The sequence below is a fragment of the Malaclemys terrapin genome, chromosome 15 (assembly GCF_027887155.1).
Source record: "Malaclemys terrapin pileata isolate rMalTer1 chromosome 15, rMalTer1.hap1, whole genome shotgun sequence".
Classification (NCBI taxonomy): Eukaryota; Metazoa; Chordata; order Testudines; family Emydidae; genus Malaclemys; species Malaclemys terrapin.
The window spans coordinates 9,656,869-9,673,807 of record NC_071519.1 but is presented as its reverse complement, the minus strand read 5'-3'; the positions used below and the strand labels follow the sequence as shown (position 1 = coordinate 9,673,807).

Genomic DNA, 16,939 nt, shown 5'->3' with positions numbered 1-16,939 from the left:
CCGTTGCCTGCACCCTAGCCCCCCACTGCTACCTCGCTCCCCCAAGCGCCCCTTTTTCCCACGTTCCCCTCTCCCCCCCCAGGAATCCCCCTCCCTCACCTCTCCCTGCCCGGCCCCCCAAGGGGTCCCCATCCCTCACTCCCCTCCCCCAGAGACCCCTCCTCCGCCCCGCCCCCCCTTTTTGGCAACGTGGCAGCGGGAAACCAGAAACTTCCCCTTTTTCTGCCCCAACTTTTCCAGCGTTTTCTCGTTCGGGAACTTTCCCGAACGGGGATTGGCTGGTGGGGAGGAGGGCGCGGGCGCTGATTGGCCGGCGGGGAGGGGGGCGCGGGGGTGGATTGGTTGACGGCGGGGCTCCTGGTTTTGGGGTGTCCCCCCAGCGCTCCCCACCATGTGGGTGCCGGCAGGGGGAGGGAGAGGCGCTGGGGGCCCCCCAATCAGGGAGGAGGCGCAGAGTCCCGGGAGGGCGGTGGGAAGGATCCTGCCCCCCCCCCATACACACACCCACACCGGGGGGGCTGGGAGGAGCCCGGGCTCGGATCGCGAGAGCTGCGAGCCCGGCCCCGCTCAGAGCTACCCAGCCATGGAGCCGAGCCCGGCCGCCCTCCTGTCCCTGGCCGCGCTGCTCCTGGGGGCCGCCGGGACAAGCCCCCGCGACCGGCCCCCGCTCAACCCGGGTAAGCCCGGGCCGGGGGGGAGATCGGGGGCGGAGACACGGGCAGGGGCAGATTGGGGGGCGGGGGACACGGGGAAGGAGCGCATGAGGGGAGATTGGGGGGGAGATCGGAGGTAGGGGACATGGGGAGAGGCACATGGGGTGAAATCGGGAGCAGGGGACACGGGGAGTGCGGCACAGGGGGGAGATTGGGAGCAGGGGACACGGGGAGGGGCGCATGAGGGAAGATCGGGGATAGGGGACATGGGGAGGGGCGCAGGGGGGAGATTGGGGGGAGATCGGAGGTAGGGGACATGGGGAGAGGCACATGGGATGAGATTGGGGGCAGGGGACACGGGGAGGGGCGCGGGGAGAGATCGGGGGTAGGGGACACAGGGAGGGGCGCAGCGGGAGATCGGGGGTAGGGGACACAGGGAGGGGCGCAGGGGAGATCGGGGCTGGGGGACATGGGGAGGGCTGCGGGGGGGACATCGGGGGAGGGGACACAGGGAGGGGGGCAGGGGACATGGTGACGAACGCATGGGGGAGATCAGGGAGTGGGGGACACGGGGGGTTCTGGGGGAGATTGGGGGTGGGGGACACGGGGACGGGCGCAGGGGGGAGATCGGAGGCAGGGGACAGCAATAGGGGACACAGGGAGGGGCACGCGGGGAGATGGGGGGCCCGTGGGACAGGGGAGATGGGTTTGGGGGCCAACAGTCGCCCAAGGGGGAGCAGGGCATTCAGGATTGGGAGGCTCACATGTAAAACGGGAATGGGGTGTGCAGGGGATTGGGGGGCCCAGCTGTAACCCAGAGGGCCAATGGAGGTTCCCAGGGCGGAGGGTCCGGGGTGGTCAGGGAAAAGTGGGGCTGGCCGAGGCCAAGAGGTCTGGTATGCCCAGCTGGGGGGTGGGGGCAGGTTCAGCGGGACCCCTCCTCCCTCTCCCCCGCTCCATGGGAGCCGAGAGGACTCGCAGGCAGGGATGGGGGGTTCACTCTGCCCAATGATTTGGGACCCCTGAGTTGTCAGCCATTCTGAACAGACCCCACCACAGGCACTGGGGTACGTGGGGTGCCCCACTCTCCTCCCAGAGCTGGAGAGAGAACCCAGGAGTCCTGGCTCCCAGCCCCCCTGCTCTAACCCACCAGCGCCCCCACTCCCCTCCCAGAGCCGGGGAGAGAACCCAGGAGTCCTGGCTCCCAGTCCCCCTGCTCTAACCCAACAGACCCCACTCCCCTCCCAGAGCCAGGGAGAGAACCCAGGCGTTCTGGCTCCCAGCCCCCTGCGCTCCCCACAGCCGCAGTGGCGGGTTCGGGAGGCAGTAATTACACCTCGTGGGCTGGCTCTGCTTAGGCAGTGGCCGGGTGGCCCCTGATCCTCCCGGAGCCTGGTGTGAATAGCAACCCATGGGCACTGCTGCCCTCTGCTGGGTGAAACCCTGAGTTTTCAGCTGTGTGCTATAGACCCCATATTGCCCAGGCGAGTCTCCCTGAGATCCCGTGGCTTTGTGAGCAGGGGCTGGGCATAGGGCGCCCTCAGGGCGCCTCTGAGAGGCCCTGGCAGAGCATGCCAAGCGAGCGCCCACCGGCAGGGAGGGGAGTGCCAGCCCTGCTCTTCTCACAGGCAACCGAGGCACAAGGCCTGGGCAGTGACTTGGCCAAGATCACGAAGTGACTCCTGCCCCCCCCCCCACCTCCCTCCTCGCGCTCACTACCAGCCCCCACCCCTCTCACAGAGCCGGGAGAGAACCCAGGCGTCCTGGCTCCCAGCCCCCTGCTCTTTCCAGTGGGGGTCCGGCCTTTCTCTGGGGATTGTGGGGCGCCCCATGCCGGGATCGAGGGGGAAACGAGGGCCCCGTCGCCGTCTCAAGCCCAGTCACCAGCCCTGGCCCGGGCGCCGCCCTCTGCTTCTAATTAGCTGCCTGGCGAGGGCCGGGCGCTGGGAATTTGTCCTGGTTGTTCACACGTAAGACAGTAACTGCCTGAGGGAGGGGGGCCCCGGCGTGCCAGGGGCTACGTGGACTCCTCCCCACCCCGACCGAGATTGGGGCCCCGTCACACCGTGAGCCAGGCCATGCTGTGTGGAGCTCACAGCCTGACCAGACAAAGGGCGAGGGGGGAAACTGAGGCACCTTGTGAGAAAGGGCCTTGTGTGATGTCCCTCGCAGGGCAGCAGCTGAGCCAGGACTGGAACCCAGGAGTCCTGGCTCCCAGCCCCTACTCCCCTCCCAGAGCTGGGGTGAGAACCCAGGAGTCCTGGCTCCCAGCCCCTCGCCCCTGCTCTAACCACCAACCCCCACTCCTCTCCCAGAGCTGGGGTGAGAACCCAGGAGTCCTGGCTCCTGGCCCCCCTGCTCTAACCACCAACCCCCACTCCCCTCCTAGAGCTGGGGTGAGAACCCAGGAGTCCTGGCTCCCAGGCCCCCTGCTCCGACCCACCAACCACCACTCCCCTCCTAGAGCCTGGGAGAGAACCCAGGAGTCCTAGCTCCCAGCCCCCTGCTCTTTCCCGTGGGGGTCCAGCCCTTCTCTGGGGGCCGCAGGGGCCCCATGCCGGGATCGAGGGGGGAACGGGGGCCCCGTCGCCGTTTCAAGCCCAGTCACCAGACCTGGCCCGGGCACCGCCCTCTGCTTCCAATTAGCTGCGTGGCGAGGGCCAGGCGCTGGGAATTTGTCCTGGTTGTTCACACGTAAGACAGTAACTGCCTGAGAGGGGGGCCCCGGCGTGCCAGGGGCTGCGTGGACTCCTCCCCACCCCGACCGAGACCGGGGACCTGTCGCGCCAGGCGCTGAACACACGCCGTGAGCCAGGCCCTGCCGTGTGGAGCTCACAGCCTGACCACACAAAGGGCAAGGGGGGAAACTGAGGCAGCGTGCGAGAAAGGGCCTTGTGTGATGTCCCCCGCAGGGCAGCAGCTGAGCCGGGACCAGAACCAGGCACCCAGTCCAGGGTCCGACCCACTGAGCCATCCACTTCCTTAAGGTGCAGCCCTTGGGAGAGCCCCTTCCCCCATGGTGCCTCAGTTTCCCCTCGCCCCCTTTGGCTGGTCGGGCTGGCATCACAGGGTGGGGACCATCCTGTCCCCTGGCTGTGCCCCCCCTGGCGTGTTGGGGGCCTGATCTTGGTCGTGGGGTGCAGGGCCAAGACATGGGGAGCGGGGCAGAGGGAAGGGGGGGGCAGGGGGAGCTGGAATTTCAGGGCCCAGCACTGGGAGAAAAAGTCCCGGTGGGGGCAGGGATGCCTGATTGGGTACTGTTGTCTGAGTGGGTGATGTGTGTCCGAGCCCCCACACGGCTGCCCCCGGAGGGGGATTCCCCATTCTCCAGGATCAGGGAGGGCCAGGTGCTGCCAGCGTTCCCCATTGGCCGCAGCCCCCCAGGACTCCTGGGTTCTTCCACTTGTGTGCCGGGGGGGAATGTGGAGCCAAGCTGGGTCTATGGGTGGGGGAAACTAACCAGAACCCGGCACCTTTCTGCCCCACAGATAACCTGCTGCTCATCACGGCTGCCACGGAGCAGACGGAGGGATACGAGCGATTCCTGCGCACCGCCCGCTACTTCAACTACACCGTCAAGGTGAGACGGAGCCCGTCCCAGAGCTGGGTGCATCTTGGCACTGGGACAGGGGTCCCCGTGTAACCAACCGCCCAGCCCCAGAGCTGGCTGCATCTCGGCGCCAGGCGAGGGGTCTCTGTATAACGAGCTGCTCCACCCCAGAGGCAGCTGCATCTCAGCACCTGGCCAGGGGGTCCCTGTAAAACCAGCCCCTGTGCTCCGCCCCAGAGCTGGCTGCATCTCGGCGCTCGGACAGGGGTCCCTGGGTAACCAGCCCACGCGCCCCGCCCCAGAGCTGGGCGCATCTCGGCGCCGGGACAGGGATCCCTGTGTAACCAGCCCCTGCGCCCCACCCCAGAGCTGGGCGTGTCTGGGCGGGCTGGGGTCTCTCTCATGCTCCCTGTCCTGCAGACCCTGGGCCTGGGCGAGGAATGGCGTGGGGGGGATGTGGCCCGCACAGTGGGGGGCGGGCAGAAGGTGCGCTGGCTGAAGGAGGAGATGGCGAAACACGCAGAACATGAGGAGCTCGTCATCATGTTTGTCGACAGGTACGGCGGGGGCGGGGGGGCGGGTGCCCTGCTCTCTCTGATGTCTCGGGTCCCCAGCTCCGGGGCGCAGCGGGCAGCACCGTCCCCCCCGCTCCACTCCCAGCCCCATAGTGCTGCAAGCAGCGTTCGGGGAGCCAGTCTGGGCTGGGAGGGGGATTTTGGGGGTGCACTGGTGGGGTGACGCTCCCCAGGGCAACCTGCAATTCCCAGCCCAGCTCCTCCTGACGGAGGGGGACCCCCCCACGCTTACCTGTCTCTGTGACATGTGGGACAACCCCCAATCCCCCACCCCCCCCGGGGAGGACACAGCTCCCCCGTGGAGGAAACCCACTGGCTGCCTTGGGATGCCGGGCCCTACCTTGTCACCCCCACACACCGCCCCCCACCCCAAAACTTCCAGCCAAGCCCCGTAGCCCTGGGAGGGACCACGGTGGCCAGGGGACCTGGGCTGGCGATGCAGAGGTCGCCCGGCCCCCTTTGGGGCAGGAGGGCGGAGAGAGCGGGCCCGGGGGGTCGCTGTGACCCGTATGCCCCCCCAGTTACGACGTGCTGCTGGCCGGCGGCCCCGTGGAGCTGCTGCGGAAGTTCCTGGCCTTCGACAGCCGGGTCGTGTTCTCGGCAGAGGGCTTCTGCTGGCCCGAGTGGGGCCTGGCCGAGCGCTACCCCCCCGTCAGCACCGGCAAGCGCTTCCTCAACTCCGGCGGTGAGTGCCCGGACTGGGGGGGAGGATGGGGCAGAAAGGTCGAGGGACAGGGGAGGGGTGTTCGGGGAGGATGGGGCAGGGGGGCGGGGGATGGGGTGGGGTGTTCGGGGAGGATGGGGTGGGGGACAGGGGAGGGGATGTAGGGGGTAGATGGGGTTAGGGGGGACAGGGCAGAGGGGTGGGGGGGGATGGGAAGGTGTGAAGTGGTTTGGGAGGGCCAGGAGAAGTGGGGGGACACTGCGGGTACCTGGTGGTACGGGTGGGCCTGCCCGGGGCAGGGTGTTACAGGTATACGGGGGCAGGGGGAGGGCATGGGTCCCTGGTGGGGGGGAAGGAGGGGTGTAGTGTCCGGGGGGACAGCCAGCCCCCCAGGAGGTGGGGGCCTGGCGGGGGGGTACCTGACCTCTCCGCCTGCCCCCCAGGTTTCATCGGCTTCGCTCCGGCCATCCACGGCGTGGTCCAGCTCTGGAAATACCAGGACGACGACGACGACCAGCTGTTCTACACCCGCATCTACCTGGACCCCGGCCTGCGGGTTGGTCCCCGCCCCCCTGCCCCACTGCCCCCCGTGTTCCCCACCTCCCATCAGCCGGCACCCCAAGCCCTGGGGGACCCTGTTTCCTCATTTGCCTTTTGGCATTAAACCTTTTTTATTTTTTTGGTGTGAGGGGGTGTGGGGTGGGCAGGGGCTTGTTCGGCCACCTCGCACCTGGAAACAAAGGACTCACTTGGGCCAAACACGACCCACATCTCTGGGCTGACAACCAGTGAGAATAGGGCAATAGCTTGGTTGCAAATTGGGGTGCGGCAGGGGGGGAATTAGGGGAAAAACTTGTCTAAACCCCTCCAAAATCCCGTGTCTCTAAATGACCAGATCCTAGGGGAAACTTTGGGGAATGTTTTGCACTGGGAGGCCAAGGTCTGGTGCATGGCTCTGGCGCAAAACATGCAAATCCCGGAGTTGTGCGAACCTCACCCAGAGCTGGCAGCATATTAAAGGGTCTTAGGATGGGGGGTGAAAGCGAGCTGTGACGTCTGGCCGGATCTGGCAGAGAAGCCTCCAACATGGCGTCAGAAGTCTGCGGTGAACGGAAAGTCTGCGGCGAATGGAAAGTCAGCGGCGAACGGCTTGCCGGATCTTGCCCCTCTCCAGGGCCCCAGAGGCTTTCGGCGTCGACACACCTTCTCAACGGACGGACAGAAGCCGTATTTTGCAGATTTCGCCTTGCAAACAAGCGGCGCCGAAGTACTGGAGCGCTCCAGGTCTCGGCTTTCATTTACGAAGCATTTCATGACATCCTTGGACTTTACTGCAGAGGGTGACTAAGACTGGGGGCGGGGAGGATCTGGTTGCGTTTATACTGGTTTATACCAGTCCGGGGGTGTTGTCAGTATTCAGCTCAGCCTCTTTTCGTGGGATCCCCGTTGCTAAGGGCCTGGGCTGGGACCCCGTGGAGTAGGGTGGGCCCAGGTCCCCCTATCCCCCGCAGCCGCCCCACCGTAAAAAAACTGGGGCGCACCGAGAGACCACCCAGACTACAAGGGACCAATTCCAGCCGGTGTGCCCAAGGGTGCGGAAGACCCCCATATCCTATCAGATGGCCGTCACAAGGATGAAAGACCAACGACCGGCTCGGCCTGGGGAAGGAAGAGGGAGACCGTGCCGGAGGGTCTGGTGAGATTGGGCTTTTGAGGACAAATCAATGCGCAGGGACCTGGAAAGAGGGACCCAAGAAGAGCTGCCGATGGGCGCAAAGGCAGAGGGCACCGTGGTCGGGGCAGCGAGGATGGTTTGTCCGGGGAGATAGAAATACCCCACTTGAAAGACGCGGCGTCACCGAGAAACCGAGGTGCACTTTTCCTCGTGCCGCTGCTCCAGCGCCGGAGATGGACGACGGGCCGCGACTGACCGAGCAGTGACGATTGGAGGGATGAGACCGGGGGGAGCCGGGCCGGGAGCCATATTCGCTTGTGCGGCCATTAGGTGGTGCTGGCGGGGCAGGGGGCGAAAGGGCCTGATGCTGAACGCGGCGGGGGTGGGAAGGAACGACTCGGCAAGCCCAGGTCGGGGGCAGGGCGGGGCAAGTTTGGGCTGGAAACGAGGCTATCGGGGAAAGGTTCTGGTCCAAATCCCACCACCACCAAATTTGGACAGGAATTTGCCACAAACTGGAGATTGAGGGGCACCAGCTGAAATTTAGAGCGGGGTGGGTGGGGGGGACCTGGGATCCAGGACTCCTGGGTTCTGTCCCCGGCTCTGGGAGGGGACGGGGGGCTGGTGGGTTAGAGGAGGAGGAGCTGGGAGCCAGGAATCCTGGGTTCTGTGATGGGGGCTTGGGATTGGCTCTGGGATGCGGCTGACTCTGGGGAGGGGCGGCCGAGCTCCAGGCGCCCAATGGAGAAGACCAAAGAAGGGGAAGTTGGGGAATCGGCCCCTGCTCATTGCTGGTTTGGGGGTGCGCAGCAGGGAGACCCTCCACATCCCCAACACACCCACACAATCTCCACCGGCTCTTTGCAGAGGACCCTGGGTCCCACTGGGGGGCAGTCGGGTGGGGGGTTCAGGGCCGGGAGGACATTTGAGGGAGATATTCCCCCCCTAAGGGGTATCCTGTCCCCAGTAACCCCCCCGACCCATTAAATCATTTCAGCTCCTGTTGGGATTCTGGGAGCCCTCCCTCGGGGGTCTTGGCCCCAGGCCCCTGCCTCCATGGGGGGCACTGCGGGGGAGTAGGCGGGGGGCAGGGGGAGGGGTGGGGGGGATCAGCGGCAGGGAAGGGGGTTGGATGCTGGGGGGCAGCAGTGGAGGGAAGGGATCTCGGGATGTGGGGTGGGGTGGCACGGGGGGGTGATGGGGGCAGTCTCTGAGTGCAGGTCCCTCCCCGCTCTGACCCCCCGCTCTGACCCCCCCCTCTGCCCCCTGCAGGAAAAGTTTGGGCTGGCGCTCGACCACAAGTCGAAAATCTTCCAGAACCTCAATGGGGCCATTGGTGAGAGACGGGGGGGCACCCCATAACCTGGTGGGTCAGGACGCCTGGGTCCTATCCCAGCTCCAGGGGGGAGGGGACAGGACTCCAGAGTTATCTTCCCAACTCTGGGAGGGGAGTGGGGACTGGTGGTTAGAGCAGGGGGGCTGGGAGCCAGGACTCCTGGGTTCTCTCTCGGCTCTGGGAGGGGAGGGGAGAGGGGAGCTGGTGGGTTAGAGCAGGGTGGGGGGAGCTGGGAGCCAGGACTCCTGGGTTCTCTCCCCGACTCTGGGAGAGGGGTGGGGGCTGGCTGGCTGGGACTCCACGTCTCTCTCTCTCTCTCAGACGAGGTGGTGCTGAAGTTCGAGAGGAGCCGGGTCCGTGCCCGGAACGTGGCCTACGACACCCTCCCTGTCGTCATCCACGGCAATGGGCCCACCAAGGTACCCCTAAGATCCCCCCCCCGGGACCTCCACAGCCCCCTCCTCCCCCAGGTCCCCCCAAAATCCCCCCTGGGCCCCTGACACCCCCTCCTCCCCTGGGACCCCCACAACCCCCTGGGTCCCCAACACCCCCCCGAGATCCCCCTAGGGACACCCGTCACCCCTCTCCTCCGAGATTCCCCCTGGGACCCCAGCCCCTCTCCTCCCGCAGATCCCCCCAGGAACCTCTCTGCCCCCGTCTGACTTCCTCCCCCGTCTCTCAGGGTGCGCATAGCCAGGGGCTCCCCTGGCAGGTGCCCCCGACACCCAGAAACCCGCCCCCCATCCTCGCAGCTGTGGGGAGGTCTGTTGGGGTGGGGGCTGGAGGGCAGCAGGAGAGGGCTGGGGGGGCCGAGGTTGGGGGGCAGATAGGGGGCCGGCTGTGGCGGCAGGGGGCTGGAGCGCAGCAGGAGAGTGCTGGGGGGTAGATAGCTGGCTGTGGCGGGATGGGGGGGCCCGTATCTCACCCCTTCCCCCCCCCCCCAGCTGCAGCTCAACTACCTGGGGAACTACATCCCGAACCGCTGGACCTACGAGGGGGGCTGCGGGGGCTGCGATCAGGGGCTGCTCGACCTCTCGGGGACCCCGGTGAGTGGGGGGCTGGACCCCAAAGCCGAGCCCCAGGTGGAGTGGGGGCCAGAGGGGCTCTGAGGTGGGGGGGGGCTATGCTGCACATTTGGGGGTGGGGGCAGGTTTTGGGGATCTCAAATAGGGGGAGTCTGGGGGATGGGATTGGGGGTATCTGGAATTGGGGGATATCTGAGGGACAGGTTTCTGGGGGTGGGGGGGTCTGGGGTGCATTTGGTGGTCCTGAGTTTAGGGGTGTCTGGGGGCAGTGGTGGGTTTAGGAGTGACCCTGTCTCTCCCCAGGATGGGGTGCACAGCGTCGCTGGGTTTGGGGGTACAGGGAGTGGCTGGTTTTTGGGGAGCCGGGAGGGGCTGTTTTTTGGGGGCTGGGAGTGGCTGGGCTTGGGGGGCTGGGTGTGGCTGGGTTGGGGGGGTAGGCAGTGGCTGGTTATGGGGTGCCTGACCCCCGTCTCTCCCCAGGAGGAGGCGCTGCCCCGGGTGCTGGTGGGGGTGTTCGTGGAGCAGCCGACCCCCTTCCTGCCCCAGTTCCTACAACGCCTGCTGGGCTGGGCCTATCCCTACGCCCGCCTCAGCCTCTTCCTGCACAACCGCGTGAGTGACCCCGCGGCCCCCGTCTGTCCCCGCCTCCCCCTGCGACCCACAGTGACCCCACCACCCCCACGACCCATGGTGACCCCACCACCCCCTGTGACCCCCGTCTGCCCATGTGACCTCCTACCAACCTCAGTGACCCCACGACCCCCAGCTGCCCCGTGACCCCCAGCTGCCCCCACAACCTTCCACAACCCCCAGTTGCCCCATGACCCCTGGCTGCCCCCACAACTGCTGGCTCCTGCCCACGACCCCCATTCCCTGGACACCTCCCATCACCCGCATTCACTTTCAGGAACCCCCAGATCCCCCCAGGGACCCCAAGATCCTCCCATGACCCCCAATGGCCCCCAGGGCCTCCCAGATCCCCCCCATCCCCAGCACTTGCCCCCCCCCATCCCCAGCACTGACCCCAGATCTACTCAGAGACCCTCCCACCCCAACACTGCCCCCCGGCAACCCCTAGATCCTCTCTCATCCCCCCACCCCACAGCACCAACCCCCTGGAGACCCCCCCATCCCCCAGCACTGACCTCTCAGGGATCCCTAGAGTCTCCCCCACAGGGACCGCCCGTCCCACGCAGGGGGGGTCCCTGGCACCTCCCGGCTGATCCCTGCCCCTCCCCCCCAGGAGGTGTTTCACGAGCCCCACGTGCAGGGGGCCTGGGAGCGGCTGCGCGGGGCCTTTGCCAGCGTCAGGCTGGTGGGGCCGGAGGAAGAGCTGAGCCAGGGCGAGGCCCGGGACATGGCCATGTGAGTGGGCGGGGCTTGGGGAATGGAGGCGGGGCCATCTCAGAGGAAGTGCATGGGGCAGTGGGAATGCGGGTGGGGCCCTGGAAATGGGATGGGGGCTACAGGAGAGGGATTAGAATGGGTGGGGATGGGGGCGGGGCTGAGCAGTGGGGGGCAGGACCGAGGAGCGTAGGGGGCATGTTGGGGTCACGAAGCAGGGGGCATGGATAAGTGGGGGGTTGGAGATGGGCACGGACGAGGGGTGTGGGGGCCGTGGGGTCAGCATGTGGGGGTGGGGGGGGAGGAACCGGGTTCATGGTGCTTGTCTGATGCCCCCCCCGCCGCGTGCCCCCCAGGGACATCTGCCGGCAGGACCCCGACTGCGACTATTACTTCAGCCTGGACGCCGACGTCGCCCTGACCAACCCAGGGACCCTGCGCGCCCTGATCCGCCAGAACCAGTACAGCCCCCCAAACCCTGCCCTGCCCCCCCTGCTTCCCTCTGCTCCCCACAGCCCCCCAACCCAGGGACCCTGCGCGCCCTGATCCGCCAGAACCAGTACAGCTCCCCAAAACCTGCCCTGCCCCCCCTGCTTCCCCCTGCTTCCCCCTGCTCCCCACAGCCCCCCAACCCGGGGACCCTGCGCGCCCATATCCGCCAGTATCTGTACAGCTCCCCAAACCCTGCCCTGCCCCCCCTGCTTCCCTCTGCTCCCCACAGCCCCCCAACCCAGGGACCCTGCGTGCCCTGATCCGCCAGAACCAGTACAGCTCCCCAAAACCTGCCCTGCCCCCCCTGCTTCCCACAGCCCCCCAACCCGGGGACCCTGTGCGCCCATATCCGCCAGAATCTGTACAGCCCCCCAAAACCCTGCCCTGTCCCCCACTGTCCCCCCCACTTCCCCCAGCCCGGGGACCCTGCGCACCCTGATCTGCCAGAACCAGTACAGCCCCCCAAAACCTTCCCTGTCCTCCCACTACCTCCCCACTGCAACCCCTGCCCCCCCAGCCCAGGGACCCTGCATGCCGTGATCTGCCAGAACCGGTACAGCCCCCTAAAACCCACCCTGCCCCCCACTGCTCCCCCCTGCACCCCAGCCCAGGGACCCTGTGTGCCCTGATCCACCAGAACTGGTACAGCCCCCCAAAACTCGCCCTGCCCCCCCACTGCTCCCCCCATCTCCCAGCCTGGGGACCCTGAGCAGAACCAGTACCAGCCCTGCAAAACCTGCCCTGCCCCCCCACTACCTCCCACTGGTCCCCATTGCTCCCCAGCCCGGGGACCCTGAGCGCCCTGATCCACCAGCACCTGTGAGACCCCGAAACCCGCCCTGCCCCTGCACGGAGCCCATTTCATTGTGTCTCCGCCCCCTTGCTTAGCTCCGCCCCTTGTGTCTCCGCCCTCTTGCTTAGTTCTGCCTCTTGTGTCTCCACCCCGCTGCTTAGCTCCACCCCTTCTGTCTCTGCCCCCTTGCAGGAAGGTCATAGCCCCCATGGTGTCACGCCCGGGCAAGCTCTGGTCGAATTTCTGGGGGGCGCTGAGCCCTGAGGGCTACTACGCCCGCGCTGAGGACTACGTCGAGCTGGTGCAGGGCAAGCGCACGTGAGTCACCCCCCAGAGGGACCCGCCCCCCACTGGAGCTCCGCCCCCTTCCCGGGGGGGAGGGGGGCGAGACCACCTTCAACCGGAGCTCCACCCGCTTCCCGGGGGCGGGGCCTAGACCCACCCTCCAACTGGAGCTCCGCCCCCTTCCCAGGGGAGGGGCCTAGACCCCCCAACCAGAGCCCCGCCCCCTTCCCAGGGCGGGGCCTAGACCCCCCCAACGAGAGTTCTGCGCCCTTCCTGGGGGAAGGGCCTAGACTCACCCCTCACCAGAGCTCCGCCCCCTTCCCAGCAGTGGGGCCTGCACCCTCTCCCGCTGACCCCGTTTCCGTCCCGCAGCGGAGTGTGGAACGTGCCCTACATCAGCCAGGCCTACCTGGTGCGCGGGGAGATGCTGCGCTCGGAGCTGCACGACCGGAGCGTCTTCACCCTGGAGGAGACCGACCCCGACATGGCCTTCTGCAAGAACGTCCGCGAGAGGGTACGGAGCCCCCTTAACCCCCCCAGAGCCCCCGAAAAACTCCTATAGTCCCCCTGAACCCCCACAGCCCCCCAATACCCCCCACAGTCCCCCTGAACTCCCCAGCTCTCCGAAATCCCCCTTCCACCCCAACACAGCCTTCTGCAAGAATGTCCGGGAGAGGGCATGGGCCCCCCTTAACCTCCCACAGCCCCCCAAAGCCCCCCAAAATTCCCCACCCGCCCCGACACGGCCTTCTGCAGCAGCGTGTGCCAGAGGCTGAAGAGATCCACCCTGTCCCCAACAGCCCCCCCAAACTCCTTGCTCGAGCCCTCTCTCCCCGGCAGGGAGGTGGATTTCCTGGGGAGTCCCTGACGGCCCTATCTCCTGCAGGGGATTTTTCTGCACATCACGAACCTGGAGGAGTTCGGGCACCTGCTCTCCACGGCCAATTACAACACGTCCCACCTGCACCCTGACCTCTGGCAGATCACGGAGAACCCCCTGGTGAGTGACTCCACCCCCTGCTCCGCCCCCTGCCTGCACCCCGACCTCTGGCAGATCACGGAGAACCCCCTGGTGAGTGCCTCCGCCCCCTGCCCCGCCCCCTGCCTGCACCCCAACCTCTGGCAGATCACGGAGAACCCCCTGGTGAGTGACTCCGCCCCCTGCCCCACCCCCTGCCTGCACCCCAACCTCTGGCAGATCACGGAGAACCCCCTGGTGAGTGACTCCACCCCCTGCTCCGCCCCCTGCCTGCACCCCAACCTCTGGCAGATCGCGGAGAACCCCCCGGTGAGTGACACCCTGGCCCCCCCCCTTCCCCTCCCACAGCATGTCCCATCCCAGGCCACGCCCCCCTGCTGTGTGTCCTGGCCCCTACACTGCTGCGGGGGCTGGGCTGGCCCAGGGGGTCCAGGGGCTTGGGGGTCTGTCCCCAGCGCCAGCTCAGAGGGCTGATGGGGCAGGGGGCCCTGGGGTCCAGGTATGAGGGGCAAACTCATCCCTCGGGCTGGGGGAGGGGAGACGGGGGCAGGGGGCTGGCTAGGGGAGGGGAGATGGGGGGCAGGGGGTGTCTCTCACGCAGTCTTTGGGCCCCCCAGGACTGGCAGGAGAAATACATCCACAAGAACTACTCCCGGGTGCTGGACGGGGAGCTGGTGGAACAGGTAACCCCCTCCCCAGCCCCCACCATCCCTCCCCAGCTCCCCATCACCCCCAACGTCCCCCAGACTCCCATCACTCCCCCACCAGAACTGCTGAGAACATGGGGGGCTGGGCCGAGAGCCCCTTCGGGCGTCCTCCCCCCACCTCTCCCCGATCCCCCCCCAGAATGCTGCCCCTGCCCCCCCCCAACTTCCTGTACCTGCCAGGCATCTTCCCCCAGTAACCCCCCCGGGGCAGCCCTGACTGTCCCCTGCCCCCCAGTCCTGCCCCACGGCGCCCCACCCAGTAACCCCCCCAGGGCAGCCCTGATGGTCCCCTGCCCCCCAGTCCTGCCCCATGGTGCCCCCCAATACCCCGCAAGCTCCCCGGGGCAGCCCTGACTGTCTCCTGCCCCCCAGCCCTGCCCTGACGTCTACTGGTTCCCCATCCTGTCGGAGGTGGCCTGTGACGAGCTGGTGGAGGAAGTGGAGCATTATGGGATATGGTCCGGCGGGCAGCACGAGGTGAGTGGGGTGCAGTCCCCCCATCCTGAACCCCCCAACCCCGTTGCACAGTGCCCCCTACTGCCCCCCAACACTCCACAGCCCCTGCCCCCAGTGCCCCCCCGCTCCCCACAGCCCCCTGCTGCCCCCCAGCTCCCCCCTGCTGCCCCAAACTCCCTGGAGCCCCCTGCTGCCCCCCAATTCCCCACAGCCCAGCGCCCCCCGCTACCCCCCAACTCCCCACAGCCCCCTGCCCCCTGCTGCTCCCCCACTCCCCACAGCCCAGCACCCCCTGCTGCCCCCAACACCCTGCAGCCCCCTAAATCCCTGCACCCAGTGCCCCCTGCAGCCCCCCGCTGATGGGTCCGGTCGCCCCCAGGACGCCCGCCTGGCCGGGGGCTACGAGAACGTGCCAACGGACGACATCCACATGCGGCAGATCGGGCTGGAGAGCGAGTGGCTGCGGTTCCTGCGGGAATTCATCGCGCCCGTCACCGAGACGCTCTACCCCGGCTACTACACCAAGGTACCGGCCTGGGAGGGGGGGGAGGTCCGGGCTCACTAGGGGGCTCGTACCCCCCTCCCGAGACGCTCTACCCCGGCTACTACACCAAGGTACCGGCCGGGCGGGCCTGGGCCCCCCCCCGCAGCACGGGGCCCTCCGGGCTCGGGAGCGCTCCTCCGGCCGGCACCAGCAGCGGCTGCAGGGCCATTACCCAGCATGGGTCACGCCCTCCCTCTGGCCCCGCCCGCTCTGACTGCCCCTCCCCCCCAGGCCCAGGCCCTGCTGAATTTCGTGGTTCGGTATCGGCCGGAACAGCAGCCGGCGCTGAGACCCCACCACGACTCGTCCACCTTCACCATCAACATCGCGCTCAACAGCAAGGGCAGCGACTACGAGGTGAGACCCCCCCACCCGCCGGGGAGAGCAGGGGCTGCGCGGCGGGAGTGAGGGGCAGCGGGGGGCTGGATAACGGGGCCGCGGGTTGGGACTGAGGGGGTCGGGTAACAGGGGGCTGCACGTGAGGACCTGGGGGGGGCTGTGGGTCAGGACCAAGGGGCACGGGGGGGCTGGGTAATGGGGGGCTGCGGGTCGGGAGTGAGGGGGTCGGGTAACGGGGCTGCACGTGAGGACCTGGGGGGGGCTGTGGGTCAGGACCAAGGGGCACGGGGGGGCTGGGTAATGGGGGGCTGCGGGTCGGGAGTGAGGGGGTCGGGTAACGGGGCTGCACGTGAGGACCTGGGGGGGGCTGTGGGTCAGGACCAAGGGGCACGGGGGGGCTGGGTAATGGGGGGCTGCGGGTCGGGAGTGAGGGGCACCAGGGGGGGTGGGTAACAGGGGGCTACACGTCGGGACCGGGGGGCACCAGGGGGGGCCATGGGTCAGGACCAGGGGCCCCCCTCACACCCGTCTCCCCCAGGGCGGTGGCTGCCGGTTCCTGCGCTACTCCTGCTCCGTGACGGCCCCGCGGAAGGGCTGGAGCCTGATGCACCCGGGGCGCCTGACCCACTTCCACGAGGGGCTGCCCACCACCCGCGGGACCCGCTACATCATGGTCTCCTTCGTCGACCCCTAGCCTCGGCTGTGCCCCCCCCCCCCCGGGGTCCCAGCCTCGGCCCTAGGGCTCCCCCACCCCTCGGGCCAGGGGGCAACGGGGGGATGGCCCCCCCCATGGGGCAGGGGCTGCGCCCTGGGGGCCGGGAGAGGGGCCGGTGGTGCTGGGGGGGGACATGGCTGCTGTGTATAAAACGTGTTAAATTATTGGTGTTCCTCCCCCCATAAATGTGTATTTTTAACCAGGGCCTCTGAGGTGTCTTTCCGTCCTGGGGGGGGTCTCTGGGGCAGGGGGTGGAGCTGGGAGCCCAGACTCCTGGGTTCTCTCCCCTGCTCTGGGAGGGGAGTGGGGGCTGGTGGGTTACAGCAGCGGGGGCTGGGAGCCAGGACTCCTGGGTTCTCTCCCCAGCTCTGGGTGGGTTGGCGGGGGGCTGCACCCCCGGGGGCGAATACCCCAGCTCTCAGCCTGTGCAGCCAGCTGTGGAAAGTGTTTGGGGGGGGAGAGGCGCTCGGGGTGCCAGGGCTGAGCAGGGCCCCCCCAGGCCGGAAGCCGTGGGGGGCAGGTGACAGCCAGAGCGTAAGTCCCTGCACAGCATCTGGGGGGGTGTCTGTGACGCAGCCTCCCCAGGAGAAAGCATGTGCCCCCTCCCCCCAACATGTCTCCCCCCAGACTCCCCCCCCCGACACTTCAGGGGCCCCCCCATGTCAGTCACAGGGCCAGGCATTCCTTTTTCCTTCTCTTTATAAAACCAGCCATGGCCCTAATAAATTAATACAGGGGGGGGGCACCAGCCAGGCCAAGAAACAGCAGCTGAACCCGCCAGCCCCTCCCCCCACACCAATCCCTGCT

General features: G+C 67.6%; 1 protein-coding gene across 1 annotated transcript; it reads left to right on the top strand.

Annotated features, from left to right (window-relative positions):
- Positions 1 to 433: 433 nt before the first annotated feature.
- PLOD3 (procollagen-lysine,2-oxoglutarate 5-dioxygenase 3) lies at positions 434 to 16,331 on the top strand. The gene is made up of 19 exons (XM_054004914.1): positions 434 to 677; positions 4,142 to 4,233; positions 4,624 to 4,760; positions 5,300 to 5,463; positions 5,886 to 5,998; positions 8,390 to 8,453; positions 8,775 to 8,872; positions 9,398 to 9,499; positions 9,959 to 10,090; positions 10,722 to 10,843; positions 11,179 to 11,283; positions 12,300 to 12,425; positions 12,765 to 12,906; positions 13,279 to 13,392; positions 13,989 to 14,054; positions 14,451 to 14,555; positions 14,914 to 15,060; positions 15,310 to 15,435; positions 15,956 to 16,331. Exons 1-19 carry the CDS (start codon positions 584 to 586, stop codon positions 16,109 to 16,111), a joined length of 2,205 nt encoding a protein of 734 aa, XP_053860889.1. The 5' UTR covers positions 434 to 583; the 3' UTR covers positions 16,112 to 16,331.
- Positions 16,332 to 16,939: the final 608 nt, after the last annotated feature.

Bases quoted from the DNA above. Each gene is read 5' to 3' on its own strand.
- PLOD3 (XM_054004914.1), top strand. From the start codon at position 584: ATGGAGCCGAGCCCGGCCGCCCTCCTGTCCCTGGCCGCGCTGCTCCTG. The intron at 10,844-11,178 runs GTGAGTGGGCGG...CGTGCCCCCCAG, and splicing joins GAGGCCCGGGACATGGCCAT to GGACATCTGCCGGCAGGACC. The intron at 12,426-12,764 runs GTGAGTCACCCC...TCCGTCCCGCAG, and splicing joins CTGGTGCAGGGCAAGCGCAC to CGGAGTGTGGAACGTGCCCT.